Below are 17851 nucleotides of genomic sequence, written 5' to 3' on the forward strand. Positions count from 1 at the left end.
AGAAGAGATCTGCTGGCTTGATTCTCAATAGATCCTTCCAGACTACATCATCTGTGTCCTCCATGAACTGGTCCATTGGAGGTAGCTGGTTACCAGACTAAGCTGCTGGCACATTCCACAACAGAGCCCCTGCTCCAATTGGCAGCCCTGTTTGTTGGTGGTTTCATCGGGAAATATGTTTTAATACGCCTTCTTGACTCAATGCCCAAAGACTGTTAGCAGAGGGTAGAGGTAGCTATTCCCCTTCATACAGGGTTAGTGGATAAGATTTCACTGACATTATGAACCATTGCAACTCGGCCCCCTCTCTCAACATGCAGAGAGGTTGGGTGACTTGCCCAAGCTCACAGAGCCAAGATAAATCTAAGACTGGGTCTTTTGAGAACCAAGGCCGGTTCTCCAGCCACTGGGCCATCATTGCTCTCTGTTAGCAAAAGGCAAGGTAACAAAAACCTTGCTGGGGCAAGCTCAGAGCCATACAAAGTCAAAGAATAGTATCCATGGGCAACAATCCCAGGAAGATCCCCAGCCTAGCCAGACAAAACCTCAATCACCCTCATGAAAATGCCCATTGACCCTTCAGAGATTCTCTTAGCCGGGCCTCGTGGCCAGCATTTTCTTGGGGCAGGCTGGCCGCCTTGTCCCAGAGTGCAATGCTTCCCCCTGTGCCTACAGTTTTAATGTCAAGCACTTACCCCAGGTATCAGTTTCTCTGCAGATGGGGGGTTTATGGGGAGCAAAACAAGAAGTATGGGCCCTTCTGGCCCATTCTCTGGGCAAGGTCTGGTATGGGTAAGATCAATAGCACCAGAGCTATGGCAAACCCCTCACTGGAAAGGGAATAGGGAAAGGTAACAAGGAAGTCATGGAACAAATGGAGACGCAGAATGAGGTGTCAATACCTAGAACCAGGCAAATGGAACAAGGTTCTGGACAGAGTCAGGGTGGGGAAGGAGGTGCTGCAGGAGGCAAAAGAAAGTCAAACTTCAAATGCACAAATTCCAACATAAGGGTCTGATCAGGGAAAGGCACTGGTTTCCAACTCACAGCTGAGTGAACCCGAGTTTAGCTCCCAACTCTGCCACTTACTGCCTAGGGGGCCTGGGACAAGTCGGTTCACCTCTCTATGCCTCACCTATAAAATGAAGAGGCTGGTTTAGATGACCATTTCTTAGGTTAGAGCCAAGATTTGAAACCAGGTGCTGTGGTAATCTCAGGATCTTTGACAAGCCACTTCAACTCTTTTACCTCAGTTTCCTCCCCTGTAAAATGGGGGGGGGGGGCGCAGAACTAGTTATCCTCTAAGATTCCTTCCAGCACAACATTTTCTTTTTGTTTCATCCTCTTATCCCCAACACAGCGCCTGGCCATACCTTAAGCACTTACCAAATGCTGGCTGACCGAATGCCTAACTCCTTCCCTCTCCTGTATGGTCAAAGTAAAATACCTTGTGTATCTTGTATCCCTCATCTTGATCCTCAGCTCTGGCATCTGGGTCAGTGATAGCATGAAGCAATAACTCTGTGATTTTGACCCCTGCCTCCTCAGGCAGGGATACTGCTATGTGGAGAGGAGTAAGTGCTCTCATCTGCAGGAACATAAAGAAAAACAAAACACCAGCCATGTGAGTCAGAGTCAGGGGGGACATGGCTTATTTTACAGAAACATGGGGGTTCTCCCACTTCAAACACTGAGAGTTAATATAGACTCAAGGGACATTGGTATTAGCAGAGATAATGACTGGTTAAAGCCTCTTCGGTGAGAGATTCCACACACTCTGTCCAACAAGCTGAGAATCATGTAACAAGAAATTCTTCACTCCCACGAGAGCTAAGATATAGCTGAGGTGGGGAAAGAAGACAGCCAGTTCAGAGAGACACGTTCAGATAATCACGGAATTGGAATTGTCTATAATAAATGAAGGCAAGAATATTGATCTACTTCAACAAGTTAGGGTTGGAGCTGCTAATCTATAGAACATTTGCATCTGACAATACCCTAGAAATTCATTTCAATGCAGGTAAGACAGCTTTGATTTGTGTAAGTCAGTCAGCCTCAGTTTCCTCATTTGTAAAATGGGGTGGAAAGTTGAACTAGATGGTCTTTGAAGCCCCTTCAACCTTTAAATCATTGATCTTAAGTCACTTAACATGTGTGCACCTCAGTTTCCTCCTCAGTAAAATGAAGGGATTGAACAAGCTGGCTTCTTGTTCTTCATTCATTTCAGTCATGTCTGACTTTTCATGACCCATTTAGGGTCTTCCTGGCAAAGATACTGGAGTGGTTTGCCATTTTCTTCTCCAGCTCATTTTGCAGATGAGGAAACTGAGACAAACAAGGTTAAGTGGCTTACTCAAGGTCACACAGCTAGTTAGTGTCTGAGGTTCACAAAAATGAATCTTCCTGACTCCAGGCCTGGCCACTGTACCACCTTTTTATCTTACAATATTACTCTGACAAATCACTTAACCTCTGAATTTTATTTCAAATTCAACCTCAGTCACTTCCTTACTGTGGAACCCCGAACAAGTCATTTAACCATTTTAGACTGGATAACCTCCCAGGTCCCTTCTAGCCTAAATCCAGGACCTTATGATTTACATAAACCCTGTTATCAAGAGTGTTCTTGGGTAATTGGAATTAGGTAATTGAATGTTTCCAAATCATAATGATCAAGCTTAGCTTCAAATAAGAGATAGGACAGAATTAGGTAATTGAATGCTCCCCAGATTATAATGACCAAGCTTAGCTTCAAAAAAGAGATATGACAAAATGCCTTCCACCATTTCTTTGCAAAGTGATGGCCCATGGGTGTGGAACACAGCTTATAATGTCAGATTTGTGTTTTATGTATAATATATATGTATGTGTGCATGTATATTGTATATTATATATATATATATTAGTTAGTTTTACTTTCCTCTTTTTCCCTCCTCCTCATCTCATATCACTCAGATGCCATCCACCAATATCTCCTCCTTCATCACTGTATCTCATAAAAAGGTATCCCTTCTCCTTGCCAAGACAAACCCAAACACGCACAAGTGATTGCCCCCATTACTATCACCACTTGCCCTCTAAGCTGGGATCTCTCCCTGGCTATTGGATCTTTCCCTGATACTTACAAATATGCCCATGTAACCCCCATCCTTAAAGAACACTCACCTGATCCTACTATCTCCACCCACTATCATCTTTCTCTCCTTTCTTCTTGTTAAACTCCTTGGGAAAGCCATCCACTTCCTCTCCTTTAACTACCTTCTGAGCCCTCTGCAGTCTGCATTCCAACCTCATTATTCAACAGGAAGTGTTCTCTCCAAAGTCAGCAATGACTTCTTAAGTGCCAGCTCTAATGGTTGTTTCTCAGTCCTCATCCTTCTTGAACTCGCTGTAGTATCTGCCACTGTTCATCTCTTCTCCCGGGATATTCTTTCCTCTAGTGGCATTGCTCTCCCTTGTTTCTCCTTATGCCTCTCTGACCTCCCCTTGCTCAGAGCCCATTGCTGGATCTTCCTCCAGGGCAGACAGTCAGTCAACAAGCATTTGTTAAACATTTACTATGTGTCAGTCACTGCACCAAGTTCTGAGGATTCAAAGACAGGCAGAAAAATTGTCTCCGCCCTCAAATACCTCACATTCGAATGGGGGAGAGGGCATGCAGCTAACTAGGTACATGCAAGATATATAAAGAATAGATGGAAGGTGACCTCAAAGGGAAGGCACTACTGGTTCAGGGACAAGGGCTGGGAAAGTCTTCCTGAAGAAGATGGGATCTAAATGGAGTCTTGAAGGGAGCCTCAAGATGGCGACATGAAGAGAGATCATTCCAGGCATGAGGGAGAGCCATACAGCCTGGGAGACATGGAGTGCCATGGGGGGGTGGGGGGGGAGGGGATAGCAAGGAGGGAATTGGTGCTGGATCATAGAGTATGTAGAATGGCAATAAGATCTCAGAAGATTGGACAGGGAGGAAGGGTTCAAGTCATGAAAGGGTTTGCAAGCCAAAGAGGATTTTATGTTTGATCCTGGCAGCAAACAGAGATCCAGGGGAGTTTATTAAGTAGGAGAGGTGACTTTAGGATGGTCATTTTGGCAGCTGAGTGAAGGATGGGCTGGAATGGGGAGGCAGTCGAGGCAAGAAGACCAAGCAGAAGGTTAAGCTAGTTTGGACGTGATGCACTAGGGCGATGGCTATGTGACTGGAGAGAAGGTGTATATGAAAGCTGTAAAGTGTAACGATTGGAATAACGCCACCTGCTGGATACTTACTGTAGAGAAGTTCTGCCCATGAAGGGAAGGTCTTTGAGGGCAAGACCAGGAGTCAGGAAGTGACGCGAGCTAGTGGGAGGAGGAAGGAAGAGACTGGCGCTCAGTCTCGCTTCTTTTTCCGGAGGACGCTAGTGGAGAGGGGAGCTAGAAATGTGCTCTCCCTTTAATAGATAGGAATCTAGGCCTTTCTCTCTCTCTTTACCAAAATTCTTATTCTCCTTAATAAATGCTTAAAAGTCTAACTCTTGCTAAAGCTTATAATTTATTGGCGACCACTCATTAAATATTTTAGACAGACTAGCTAGAATTTTAGCCCTTAACAAAAGGTAGAAACAATAAGACTTGGTGACAGATTGGATCCATGGGGTGAGTGCAAATAAAGAGTCAAGGATGACACTAATGTTCCAAGCTTGGATAAGGAGGTAGTTGGTGGTGCTCTCAATGGTAAGATGGAAGCATGCAAGATGCGATGGCTTTGGGGAAAGTGAGTTCTGTTTTGAACATACTGATTTTTAAATGTCTACAGGATATCCAGTTCAAATGTCCAATGGGGAGTAGATAATGTGAGGTTGTGGGTAGGGAGGTTAGAAAGATAAATATGAGAATTATCTGCATAGAGGTGATAATTGGACTCATGGGATCTGATAACATTTTTTAAAGTGACATAATATAGAGGGAGAAGAGAAAAAACCCAGCACAGAGCTTGGGGGACAACCACAGAGAAGGATCCAGCAAAGGAGACCAAGGGTGGATCAAACAAATAGAAGGAGAACCGAGAGAAAGAAGTTTCAATAAAACCCAGAGAGAAAAGAGTATCCGTTTTCAAAGGCTTTAGGGAGGACAAGAAGAATGAGAACTGAGAAAAGGACCTTAGATGGTAATTAAGAGATTAGTGGTGGGACAGCTACGTGAACAATGGGCCTGGAGTGAGAAAGACCTGAGTTCAAATCTGGTATTAGAAGCTTACTAATTGCATGACCCTGGGCAAGAGAGAGAGGGGAGAGGGAGAAGGAGAAGGAGAAGGAGAGAGAGAGAGAGAGAGAGGGATGATTGGTAACTTTAAAGAGAACAGTTTCAGGTGAGCGATGAGGTTGGAAGCCAGACAAGAGTATAAGGAGAAGAAATGGAGGCAACGATTATAGACAACTTGCTCAAGGAGTTTAGCCCAAAAGGGGCGGGCAGATGTAGGACGACAGCTGGCAGAAGGAGTCATATTAAGAGAAGCTTTTTTAAGGATGGGGAGGCCTAGTCATGTTTGTGGGAAGCTGCCAGGAGATAGGGAGAGACTAAAGATCAGAGAAAGAGTGGGAACGATAGAGAGGACAATCTGCCAGAGCAACTAGGATGGAATGGGATCACTTGAGCCTGTAGAAGGGTTTGCCTTGGCAAGGAGAAGGACCACCCCTTTATGAGGGAGGGGTGGAAAATGAACACACAGGCAGGAAGATATTGGTAGGAAAGCCCCAAGGCTGAACAAACTCAAAGGGGCAATACCTTTGATGGAAACCGGACGTCGGTCCTTGCTCCATGCTCCAGGAGAAGCTGAACTCCAGCCACATCTGCAGCTCTGACAGGAAAGAAAAGAACATGCATAGGCACTGTGCAATAGTTGGGGTCTGCTCCTCGCTGCAGGAGTAACTGGATCGTCGTCCATCTGAGTTTGTGTCTGCAATCAATACGATAAAAATCACAGTTAGTCACAACGGCTAAGGGCAAGTTGCAAACTTAGCTTCCTAAACAATTATCTTCCCAAAAAAGGGAAAATAACATTGGGAGTTCTCAAACTTATTATCTAAAAGGACACTGATTTGTGTTCATGTTCACCCATCCAAGAGAGGACATTTTATTTCCTGAACAATTGTATAAACATATTTTATAGAGATAACAGAGGTAGTGGGAAGAGCTTTGATGGTGCACTCGAGTCATTAATTAAGTTTTGTGGACAATCATTCAAGAATAATTTTTACATGCTAGGCTTTGGGGGGGCTGAGTATTAAAATATAAACCCCAAGAGAATGTAAGTTCCTTGGGGACAGGCACTATTTTTTATTTGGTCTTTGAATCACAGTCTCTAGCACATAATAGACAATACTCACTGGGTTGGATTATATTGGGATAAAAAATACATGACACAATGTTTGCACTTGTCCTTAAGGAATTTTCAGTCTTGCTGTCAACATGAGAAATACAGGCGAAAACAGGTAATAACTGCAAGTAGCACATGTGTAAATATAACTTACCAAAAAATAACAATTTGCAAAAGTAGGAGAAGCTTTAGGAAGGTCATGTCCCATTTTTGAATGTATAGCCTTCTCCCTGATCTATAAGTGTCCTATTCCTCACATCTATTATTCTGAAGGAAATAGGGATGGTAACAACAAGGACAATGGCATAGATGATGTATTCATTATTTTTTCAGAAGGCATGAAACTGAGAGGAATGGTTACTATGGTAGAGAATAGGATGGGGATGCAGAAAGATCTTGAAAGGCCAGAATGATGGGCCCTATCTAGGATCAAGAACCCACCAGTTATTTCATTGGTAATAGCAAGTCTGAGTAAGGAAACTCTCTCTAGTGATGCAGGTTCAGCAATTTCTCTGCAACTTATACACCTAGAGCACTAAGAGATTTAGGGACTTGCCCAAGGTCACATAGCCAGGACAGGTTGGACTTAATTCCAAGTCTTCTTGAATTCAAGGCCAACTCTCTATGCTACACTATGACACCTCTCAAGTGATACCCAAAAGATGAAATTAAATAGGGATAAAAGTATTGTCCTGTACCTGGGTTTAAAAAATTAATATCAGGCTTCTAATCAAGAAAGGAGAATGAGGGGGCAGCTAGGTGATGCCGTGGATAAAGCGCCAGCCCTGGATTCAGGAGTACCTGAGTTAAAATCTGGCCTCAGACACTTGACACTTACTAGCTGTGTGACTCTGGACAAGTCACTTAACCCCCATTGCCCCACAAAAAAAAAAGAAAAGAAAAGAAAAGAAAGGAGAATGAGAGGTTGCAATGAAAAACCACAAAGAGGGAAAAAATTGCCCCCCAAAAAGAAACAAAAGAAAGGAAAAGGAAAAGGAAAAGGGGAAGGGGAAGGGGAAGGGGAAGGGGAAGGGGAAGGGGAAGGGGAAGGGGAAGGGGAAGGGGAAGGGGAAGGGGAAGGGGAGGGGAAGGGGAAGGGGAAGGGGAAGGGAAGGGAAGGGAAGGGAAGGGAAGGGAAGGGAAGGGAAGGGAAGGGAAGGGAAGGGAAGGGAAGGGAAGGGAAGGGAAGGGAAGGGAAGGGAAGGGAAGGGAAGGGAAGGGAAGGGAAGGGAAGGGAAGGGAAGGGAAGGGAAGGGAAGGGAAGGGAAGGGAAGGGAAGGGAAGGGAAACTATAATAATAAAGATTTGGGGGCAGGCGGTGGCACCATAGTATATAGAATGCCAGGCCAGCAGTAAGACTCATCTTCTGAGTTCAAATCTGACCTTAGCCACTTACTAGCTGTGTGACCTTGGACAAGGCACTTAATCTTGTTTGCCTCCATTCCTCATCTGTAAAATGAGATGAAAAATTAAATAGCAAACCACTCCAATACCTCTGCCAAGAAAACCCCAAGTGGAGGGGACAGCTAAGTGGCACAGTAAATAAAGCACTGTCCCTGGATTCAGGAGGACCTGAGTTCAAATCCAGCCTCAGACACTTGACACATACTAGCTGTTTGACCCTGGGCAAGTCACTTAACCCCAATTGTCTCACTAAAAAAAAAAGAAAAAAGAAAAAAAAGAAATTATCAGTGGACAGGACGGAAGAGGTACCAAAGGAAAATCAAACTGGATAAAAATTATATCAAAGGAAGCCTCTAATGCAGTTTAAACACACACACACACACACACACACACACATACACACACACACGAGAAGGAAAAGGAACAATTAGAAAAACACAAAATCATATCCAAAAACCAAAGATCTGAACATATGTCATAGAGCAAAACAAATGAAGTCAAGCAAAAATCAACACAGAAGGAAAAGCCCAGGAAGTAACAGACCTGGAAAAGCAACTAATGAATGTACAGAACAAAATAATTTATTTGGAAACAAAGCAAGAAGTATAAATATTAGACTAATTGGGATCCCAGGGAGCAGTGAAAAAGAAAAAAAGCTAGGCATTGTGTCAGATGACTTAATTAGAGAAATTTTCAGAGAAGCCTAGGTCAGGCAACACCACACCAGTAAAGCAAATATACAAGGTACCAGCAAAAAGTCCTAACCATATTTCACCAAGGTCCATATTGTCATAAAACCACAGAATGGTGACAAAGAAAAATTCTCCAACCACTAAAAATTTAAAAAGAAGTCACATTTAAAGAAATTCCAATTAGAGTTCCACGGGACTTTTTCAAAAACAACAAGGAAAAAATATAAAAGATTGACAAAAATATGTGTCAACTTAAAAGAAAAAAGATTGTATCCCAAAATGACACAGCTTCCAAACATGAACACATTGTTTGTAAAGAGAATACTTTGTTTCAAAGACAAACAAGACCAGAAAAAATATAAACAAAAATTCCCAACTAGAGAGATAACTATGAGCCATAGGAGAAGAAATCTGAAACTGAGTGAATAATTAATTAACAAAAATAATAATATGGGCAGCATAATAGAGCATAAAATTGGAACCAGTATCTCTTTATTACATTACATGTGCAAATCATCAGAAAACACTCATTAAGAGAGAAATTCATTTTCTTTCAGATTTAGAGTTGATCAGAGTATCCTTTGGTCTAATTCTATTTACTTCTTTTTCATTAATTTAGTAGCCTAAATTTTTTGCTTATCTAAAGAAAGTACTGGGACATGGGAACAGAAAATTATATCTGTGTCAATGAATCTTAGGAAATGATGATGAACTAACTTGAAGGAATATTTGCATAAACATTTTAAGAGTCTGTAATTTCCCTGATGAGGCTACTCTCTCTACCAACCCTGATAACAATTTGCCAAAAGGTCTTGAGAATTATCATGGTCAAAAGAATAATTACCTTATGATCAACCTATTGATCAACAACAATCTATCAATGGGCCACTTCAATAAGATGTAATTATGACACCTCTTTATAGTGAGTGACTGGCCTAACGTTCAACCCTCACCCCAACTCAACTATTTACAAATCTGGAATTAACTTATCTAGAAATTCACAGGACCTGTACAAGGACACCTACAAAACTGGAATAACTGGAATAAAAGAAAACCTAAATAATTGAGGGATGTTCAATGTTCACAAAGGGGTCAGATTAATATAGTAAAAGAACAATATTCTCCAAATCAATTTATAAAGAAGTGGAAAATTATAATTAAAGTTACATGGAAAAACAGACTACAGTACTAAGGGGCCCAGTAGGGGGGCAATAGCTGACAAAGCTATTCTTGCACTTCCAGACTTTAAGACCTATTGCAAAGTGATTGTTATATTACTATGTCCAAGTGAGCTGTTAAATTTGTGATTTACCTGAGTGACAATTTCATCTTCAAATGCTGGGAAAGGGGACAAGGGAAATTTTTATTCTGGACCTGATCCTGACCAATAAGGAAGAATTTTTTCCTGAAATATAAATGACAAGACCAGAGGCAACTGATCCCACACAGCCTATAACAGAAAAGGAGTAGAAAGCCAGGGATGGTCAGACATATACTTTATTTGAGGGAAGGAGATTTCAAAGACTTCAAAGGAAAATTGACTAGAATTTTGAAGCTATATTTTGCAGAGGAAGTCAATCCCAAAAGGATGGAAACTTCTTGGGAATGAAATTTTGAAGACGCAAGCAGAAATTATTCTGGTAAGAAGGAAAAAGCCTAAAGAGACTGATGTAAATGCACGGGGAACTCATCAATAAGCTCAGATTTTTAAAAGGAACATCCAGAAGACGAAAATTGGGGAAAATAACTAAAGAGTAATTCATTAGTAAGATCTCATCAGAAATACAGCAAGAGTGAGAGAATGAGCAGAGCATGGTGATTAATGAATGCCAAAAGACAAGGAAAATTTTGTGTATATGAATGTGTGCCTTTATTAAACTATCAATCAATAAATAAACATTGGGGCAGCTAGATGGCACAGTGGATAGAGCACCGGCCCTGGATTCAGGAGTACCTGAGTCCAAATTCGGCCTCAGACACTTAACACTTACTAGCTGTGTAACCCTGGGCAAGTCACTTAACTCCAATTGCCCCACAAAAAACAAACAAACAAAAAAACAAAAACTTTAAAAAAAATAAATGAACTTTTATTAAATGCTTACTAGATGCCAGACACTGTGTTAAGAATTAAGGATACAAAGAAAAAGAAAAAGCAATCTCTGCCCTCACAAAACTTATAGTCTGTGAAGGAGATGACATATGTATATATATATGTGTGTGTGTGTGTGTGTGTGTGTGTGTGTGTGTGTATGTATATATATATGTTTGTGTGTGTGTATATATATATATATATATATATATATATATATATCCTGAAGGAAGCCAGGCATTCTAAGAAGTTGAGGTGAGGAAGAAGAGAATCCCAGACATGGGGAATAGCCCAAAGGCACATAAATAGGAGAAGCAGTGTCATGGGTAAAGTATAATAAGTAGTTCAGTATAGTTGGAGCAACATGGTGAGAGTTGTGAACTACTCCAACCATTATGGAAAACAATTAAACCATGCATCCCCTTTGATCCACTGACACCACTGCTAGATCTATGCCCAAAAGTTTTCAAAGGAAGAGGAAAAGAACCTATATGTGCAAAAATATTTATAGCATCTCTTTTCATGATAGAAAAGAATTGAAAATGGAGAGGATGCCCATCAACTGGAGAATGGTTGAACAAGTTATGGTTTATGGTTTTGATGGAATACTATTGTGCTGTAAGAAAGGATGAAGGCCCTTGGACAATGTCAGAGAAACCTGGAAAGATCTGTGTGAACAGATGCAAAGTGAAGTGAGTATAACAGAAGATAAATTTATACAGTAACAGTGATATTGTTTTTTAAAAAGCCAACTTTGAAAGACTTACTAACTACAATTAACACAATGACCAACCACCATTCCAAAGGAATCAGGATGAAACATGCTTCAGACAGAGAACTGATAAATTCAGAGTGCAGACTGAAACATATTTTTTCTCTCTCTTTCTTTTTTGGGGGGATATGGCTAATATGGACATTTGTTTTGCATGACTATACATATTTGTAATGGGTTTTGTTTTTCTTGCTTCTCAATGGGTGGGGAAAGATAAGAAGAGAGAATTTAGAACCAAAAATAAAATAAAGTTGAATGTTTATTTTTTAATTTTTAAAGCTTATTTTTTTCTTTTCTCATACAAAGAGAATCCTCTTTGGACTGGGAGAGCTGGAATAAGAATGGCTAGTAGCAACTATAGACACAAGATAAGTGAAAAGATGATCAGCCAACTTCTAGTTACCTTTAATGCATTCAAAGCACCAGGCCTACACAAACTACATCTTCTAGTGCTGAAAGAACTTACAGATGTGATTGCTGACCCAGTGGTCAACAATCTTTGAAAGTACTTAGAGACTAGGAAAGGGCAAATGCTTTCATAAGTTTTTTTTAAAGGAAGAAGGAGAAATCTGTAAGCTATCAAACCAATGGGCCTGACTTCCATTCCTGCCAAATTCTAGAAAACACTACAAAAGGAATGGCTCATGAGCCTTTAGAAAGAGAAGCCAGGATTAGTCAAAGCCAGCATGGTTTCATCAACAGCCAATCCAACCAGACAAGCTTCATTTCCTCTTCTGAAAGAGCCACTAGACTCGTTGGCCAGAGAAATGCTATGGATTGTAGACACAGACTCCAGCAGAGCATTCCACAGTCTCACCCATGCTCTTATGGTGAACAGAACAAAGAACAATAGGATATATGTATGACAGGACATCTGGATGGGTGCAGAACTGCTTGAATGCCTGGATCCAGAAGGGAGTCATTAATTGGTTGATATGAACCAGTTTGGAAAGGCAGTACTGTAGACCATGATTAACTAGGATGGTATTGTAGAGTGGAAAGGGCACAAGGATTTGGAATTGGAGCATCTTGACTTCTAATCCCAACTCTGACACCTACGATACCTCGGAGACTTTGACAAGTCCCTGGTCTTCAGTTTCCTAATCCATAAATAGGAATAATTAATAATAATAATAATAATAATAGCTTATTCTAAGGTGTGCAAAGTGTTTTACAAGTATCTCATTTGATCCCACCAACCCTTTGAGATAGGTGTTATTATTCCTATTTTACAGATGAGGAAACTGAGGCAGGGGATAAGCAACTTGCCCAGAGTCATCCATTAGGTGACTGTGGCCAGATTTGAACTCAGATTTTCCTAACTTCAGGTTCCCTGTGCTATCTACTATACTATCTACCTAGTAGCCAAGTAAATGAGGTCATTGGGCTACATGACCACTAAGATTTCTTCCAGATTTCAATGTATGATCTGATGAATGGCAAGAGCGACCTGTAGTAGGGTGCTAAGGACCCAACTTTGACCCTGTTCAGTTCTACATTTCAATCCATTACTGGCATGAAAGCAGAGATGGCATTAACTCTGCAAACCACCAGAAGCAGAGAGGGATGGGGCAGGTGATGGCTCAGGTGGCAAAACGATGATCTTGATGTGATCATGGATTGGTCCAGAGAAGATGTTATTAATAAGGATAAACTCAAAGTTCTACCCTTGGGTCCAAAAAAGAAAAAGAAAGAAGCTTCACAAGTACAGGATGAAGAAGAGGTGGTCAAAGAACGGCTCTTATGGGAAAGATTTGGGGATTTTCACAGACTGGAGACTCATCACAAGAGAACAATGAGATCTGGAAACTGACTAACAAAAGCCCCCAATGCTAGGTCAGGCTGCTTAGGAGAAGCATCCCTGAATGAGAGAGCTAAGATTCCAACTCTCCTGCTCGGGCCAATGTTGGAGCACCCATTTAGTCCTATCTATACTAAATTAAAATAGTCCTTTCTGCCACAGGAAATCATGTTTGCTTCAAGCCCTCCAGTGAAGGGGAGCCTGCTCCCTCCCAAGGCAGCACCTTCCACTTTGGGGCAGCTCTACGGTTAGGAAATATTTCCCGATATCAAACCCAAATGTGCCTCTTTGTCATTTCCAATCCCTTTCTCTGAGTTCTTAACTCTGGGGCCAAACAGAACACATCTAATCCCTGTCCCACAAGACGATCACTCAGATACTCTGAAGAAGGTGATCATATTCACTGCCACCCATTCAAAGTCTCCTCCTGGTTAAACATGCCCACTTCCTTCAACCAGTCCTCCAAAGATATGAACTGGAAGCCCTTCACCTATATCAGCCACCATCCTTTGGATGGTCTCCAATTTCTCAGTCCTTCTGAACTAACATGAGACTCCACGTGGAGTCTGACCACGGTAGAGTCCAGTGGGACCATTACCTCCTTACTGACAAGGGGAAAGGACTATGTGTGAAAATATATCCAGCAGCATTATTCATAAGGGCCAAAAACTAGAAATAACTCATGCTTGTATGATGATTGGGGAATGATTGAACCAACTATGGTAAATGAATATTTAATCAATCAATAAAAAAGCGCTGATTATACTTACTTTTGTGCCTACCACAACACGAACCTCGGAGAATACAAAGAAAAAGGGAAAAAAGTGAACCTACATTCTAACAAAGAAGTCAACTACTTATAAATACATACAAAGTGGATGGAAACTGACTTTAGAGCAGAAGGTTCCAGCAGTTAGGAGGACCAAAAAAGCCTTTGAAAGATAGGGTATAGAAAGAAGTGAAAATATAAAGTTAAGTTAGGCAAAGTGAAGAAAGCAAAATCAAAAACAACATACACCCAGGTAAATAATAATAGCAAGAAATACCAAAAAGAAAAAAAATGAAAGACCTTTGAAAGTTGGCCCATCAACAAATGAGATGATCTTATTAGGACCTTGTTAAAATTATTGTATGATTTATTTAACTAGTGGTAAATAATGATGGAGGCAACTAAGTGGCACAGTACATAGCGAGCCAGGCCCGGTTCCTGGGTTCAAACCTTGCCTCAGACACTTAATGGCTGTGTGACCCTGGACAAGTCACTTCACCCTATTTGCCTCGGTTTCCTCATCTGTCAAATGAGCTAGAGGATGAAACAGCAAACAACTCCAGTGATTTTTTGCCAAGAACGCCCCAAATGGGGTCACAAAGAGTTGGACACAACGTTACAAATGACTCAAACAACAACAATGATGATGGTGGTTTTATGGACAATCATTTCTTTGGTTCTTCTTTGTGGAAACAAATACATATGTCTGTTGAATTAAAAAATATATTAAGAGCAATGTAAGCATGCACGATTCTCTCACATCTTGAATTTATAGTAGCAAACTCCACCATTATTGCAGCAAAGACATATAATGCCCTGAGCCTTTGAAAATCTGTGCACAATCTTTAATCTCTGATGATTAAAGGGATCCACAGGACTTGAGGATGAAAAGGGTCTAACAAATAACTGCACTCTGGAGTTCTTATTGGGTTTTCAGCTCACAAATTATTAGAAAAGAATATTTTAAATGCTTATCAGAGGAGAAAATACCTCGCTTCATAAAATAAGGAATGAGCTATACTTCCCTGTAGGGGCAAAGGATTGAATGTTTAAAAGGATAAAGCAGGGGAAAGTCAGCAGCCAGCATGCAACCACAGAGTGACTTGTTGATACTAATCTAATATAGCTTAGACTCTCCTTCACCGTGCCAGTCCAGATGTTTCCTCATCTTCCCCACATCCACCATAAAACAGACACCCAAATCTATCATTTTCCCCACAGTGAGTCACCCAGGTGTTTGTAATTCACTGTGGCCTTGCTGTAACATTATCCTTGGGCTCTCTGCCAGAGGGCTGGTAAGTGGTCATGGCAATAACTCATGTTTCTATTGAATTTTCAAGTTTACAAAGCAACCCTTTCCAAAGCACTTTGTGGCGTAAGGCTAGGAGCATTGCTAGTCCCATTTGGAGAGCAAGAAAACCAAGGCTCAAAGAATTTATGTGACTCTCCAAAGGGCACTCCTAAAGAGCCCAGCCTGGGATTCAAACCCAATGCCTCCATCTTAATGTCATTGGAAAATCATAGAGTTAGAGATGGGCAGGACCTCAGACGCCATCCAGTCTAAACTCCCAATTTCCAGGTGAGGAAACTGAGGCCCACAGAGATCAAATGATTGACCAGGGTCACAAAACTTGCAAGTGTCTGAGGCAGGATTCGAATACAATATTTCCCAATTCCAGGTCGAGTACTCAATCCAGTATTTTATGCCTCCCACTCCAGGTTCCCAGTTATGGAAATCCAGTTTGGGACACAAAGCAAACCCATGTTATGCAAATACCCACAGCAAAGCATATGGTGATATAATCCATTTCCATTGTGCTCACAGGCATCTACAAGTGTCTGAAAACATCGATGCCTAGAATCTGAATAGAGTCCATTGAAAAACGTTACCTCTCTTTCATTAATCCTACTGCCTACAACTTACTCTATTATGGATAGTGCCATCTTCCTCACAGTTCCTGGATCTGAGTCTTCACTTTCAAAGGAAGCAACTCTCAGCATGGTGTAAGTATTGGCTGTCTTTTCCATAACATCCTTTGAGAGCTCTATAGGATAGCTGCACACACAAAGGTTCGATTCGAAATTTGTCGAGGCACTCAGTTGTGTGGACTGTTCAAAATTCACCCAGATGTCCTCCAGCATTTTGCTAGATGCTGTGGTACATAATTTTTCAGGCGAGGCTATCAGCAATTCTTCATTCTTACGGATGGTTTGCTTCAACTCAGACTGCTCTCTGAAGATCTGAGAAGTGACATCGTCCAAATTACCGGTCACATTCTCCAAAGGTCTCTTAACTTCTAATGCACGGGGTTGTTGAGAAGCTGTTTCCGGATTTGTGATGGGTGATTTTGCTCCACCCACAGCAGCAGATGGAATAATTATGGGTTTTAAAGCTGGTCCCTATTTAAAGTTCAAAAAGGAACGGTGATTATAAGGTAAGAAAAAAATAGGTGGAAATTAATTAATAGTCCTCTAGAGGACATAAAGACTCTTTCAAAGCATCAAATGAAATTTGATTTGGGGATATCATTTGGTGGTTTCATGACTGCAACAGAAAGTACAATTTTAGGAGAATTTCAAGAATAGAATAACCTTAATGAAGCGTCCCCTCTTCCCTTTTTAGCAATGCATACAAACTATCCCAATTCAAGGAGGGCCTAGCATCTCATCTCTGATGCAGCGCTGAGTTGATTTTTCTCAAACGTAAGGTAACCCGTAATCCCCAAACTCAGTGAGCTCCATTGACTCCCCATTACCTCTAGGATCAAATATAAAAAGTCCTTTCCTTGACCTTTAAAGCCCTTCACAGCCTGGCCCCTTCCTGCTGTTTCTACTTCTCACCTTCTCCTAATTCTGAGGGCCAGGTACTCTGGCTTCTTAGCTGGTTTTCTGCCCCCACATTAAATCTCTGGTCTCAGAGCCTCCATGGATGGAATGCTCTGGGCCCTCCCCTCCTCTTCTGGCTTTCTGCAAGACTCAGCTCAAATCCTCACCCCCTGAAGGAGGCCCTTCCCAGCCCTTCCACTTCTAGCCCCTTGACCTCTGAATTCAAATTCTACTTCTGATGCTTGCTCCAAGTGTAGCCTTGGGCCAGTCACTCTCCAGGCCTCAAGTTTCCTCATCTGTAAAATGAGTGACTTCTAAGATGACCTTTGAGGCCCCTTCCAGCTCCAGACCTAAGATGCTAAAAGTTCCTAGGAGACTCACCTTGGGAATCTCCAAGTTCCTCTCGGCGATATTGGGCTTGAACATCTCCATCGGATAATAAAGAATGAAGCATATGCACAGAGGTGTTACCCCTTCGTCGGTGCACACGTTCACGTTGGCTCCATTGTCAAGAAGAAGGTTAATGATGGCATTGTGGCAATGAATCTGGGAGGGAGGGAGGGAGGGGACCAAGTTCAGAGGGATTCGGGTCCAATGGACAAGGTCCAACAAAGAATCAAACAAGGAGACTGTCCGTTACATCCATAAGCAGCGACTTCTCCATCACTGGAGGGAAAATACCAGTAACACAAATAATAAGAGCTAACGTATATATGGCGCGTCCTACGAGCCAGGCACTGTGCTAAGTGCTTTAATATATCATTTTGTTTTATCTTCACAACAATCCGGGAGGTAGGGGCTATCATTATCCCCATTTTACAGATGAGGAAACTGAAGCACACAGAGATTAAAGTCATTTTAAAAGGAAATGTTGTGGGGGCAACTAGGTGGCGCAGTGGATAAAGCACCAGCCCTGGATTCAGGAGGACCTGAGTTCAAATCCAACCTCAGACACTTGACACTTAACTAGCTTTGTGACCCTGGGCAAGTCACTTAACCCCAATTGCCTCACCAAAAAAAGAAAGAGAGAGAGAGAGAGACGATAGGGAGCCAGTGAAAACTTTTGAGCAAGGGCATGAGGAGCCTAAGGATTATCAGACAGGATGGCTATGTCCCCTATGGTTAATAACCGTCTATACTAAG

General features: G+C 41.7%; 1 protein-coding gene across 1 annotated transcript in view; it reads right to left on the reverse strand.

Annotated features, from left to right (window-relative positions):
- ANKMY1 (ankyrin repeat and MYND domain containing 1) overlaps positions 1 to 17851 on the reverse strand; it is a 123949-nt gene that overhangs the window by 66425 nt on the left and 39673 nt on the right. Inside the window, exons 6-9 of the mRNA XM_044005029.1 lie at positions 17090 to 17254; positions 15807 to 16282; positions 5764 to 5935; positions 1448 to 1588 (exon numbers count right to left, since the gene is read on the reverse strand). Of these exons, the coding sequence (XP_043860964.1) occupies positions 1448 to 1588; positions 5764 to 5935; positions 15807 to 16282; positions 17090 to 17254 (954 nt within the window). The remainder of the gene's footprint in view (positions 1 to 1447; positions 1589 to 5763; positions 5936 to 15806; positions 16283 to 17089; positions 17255 to 17851) is intronic.

This window comes from Dromiciops gliroides, chromosome 4 (genome assembly GCF_019393635.1).
Source record: "Dromiciops gliroides isolate mDroGli1 chromosome 4, mDroGli1.pri, whole genome shotgun sequence".
NCBI classification, from domain to species: Eukaryota; Metazoa; Chordata; class Mammalia; order Microbiotheria; family Microbiotheriidae; genus Dromiciops; species Dromiciops gliroides.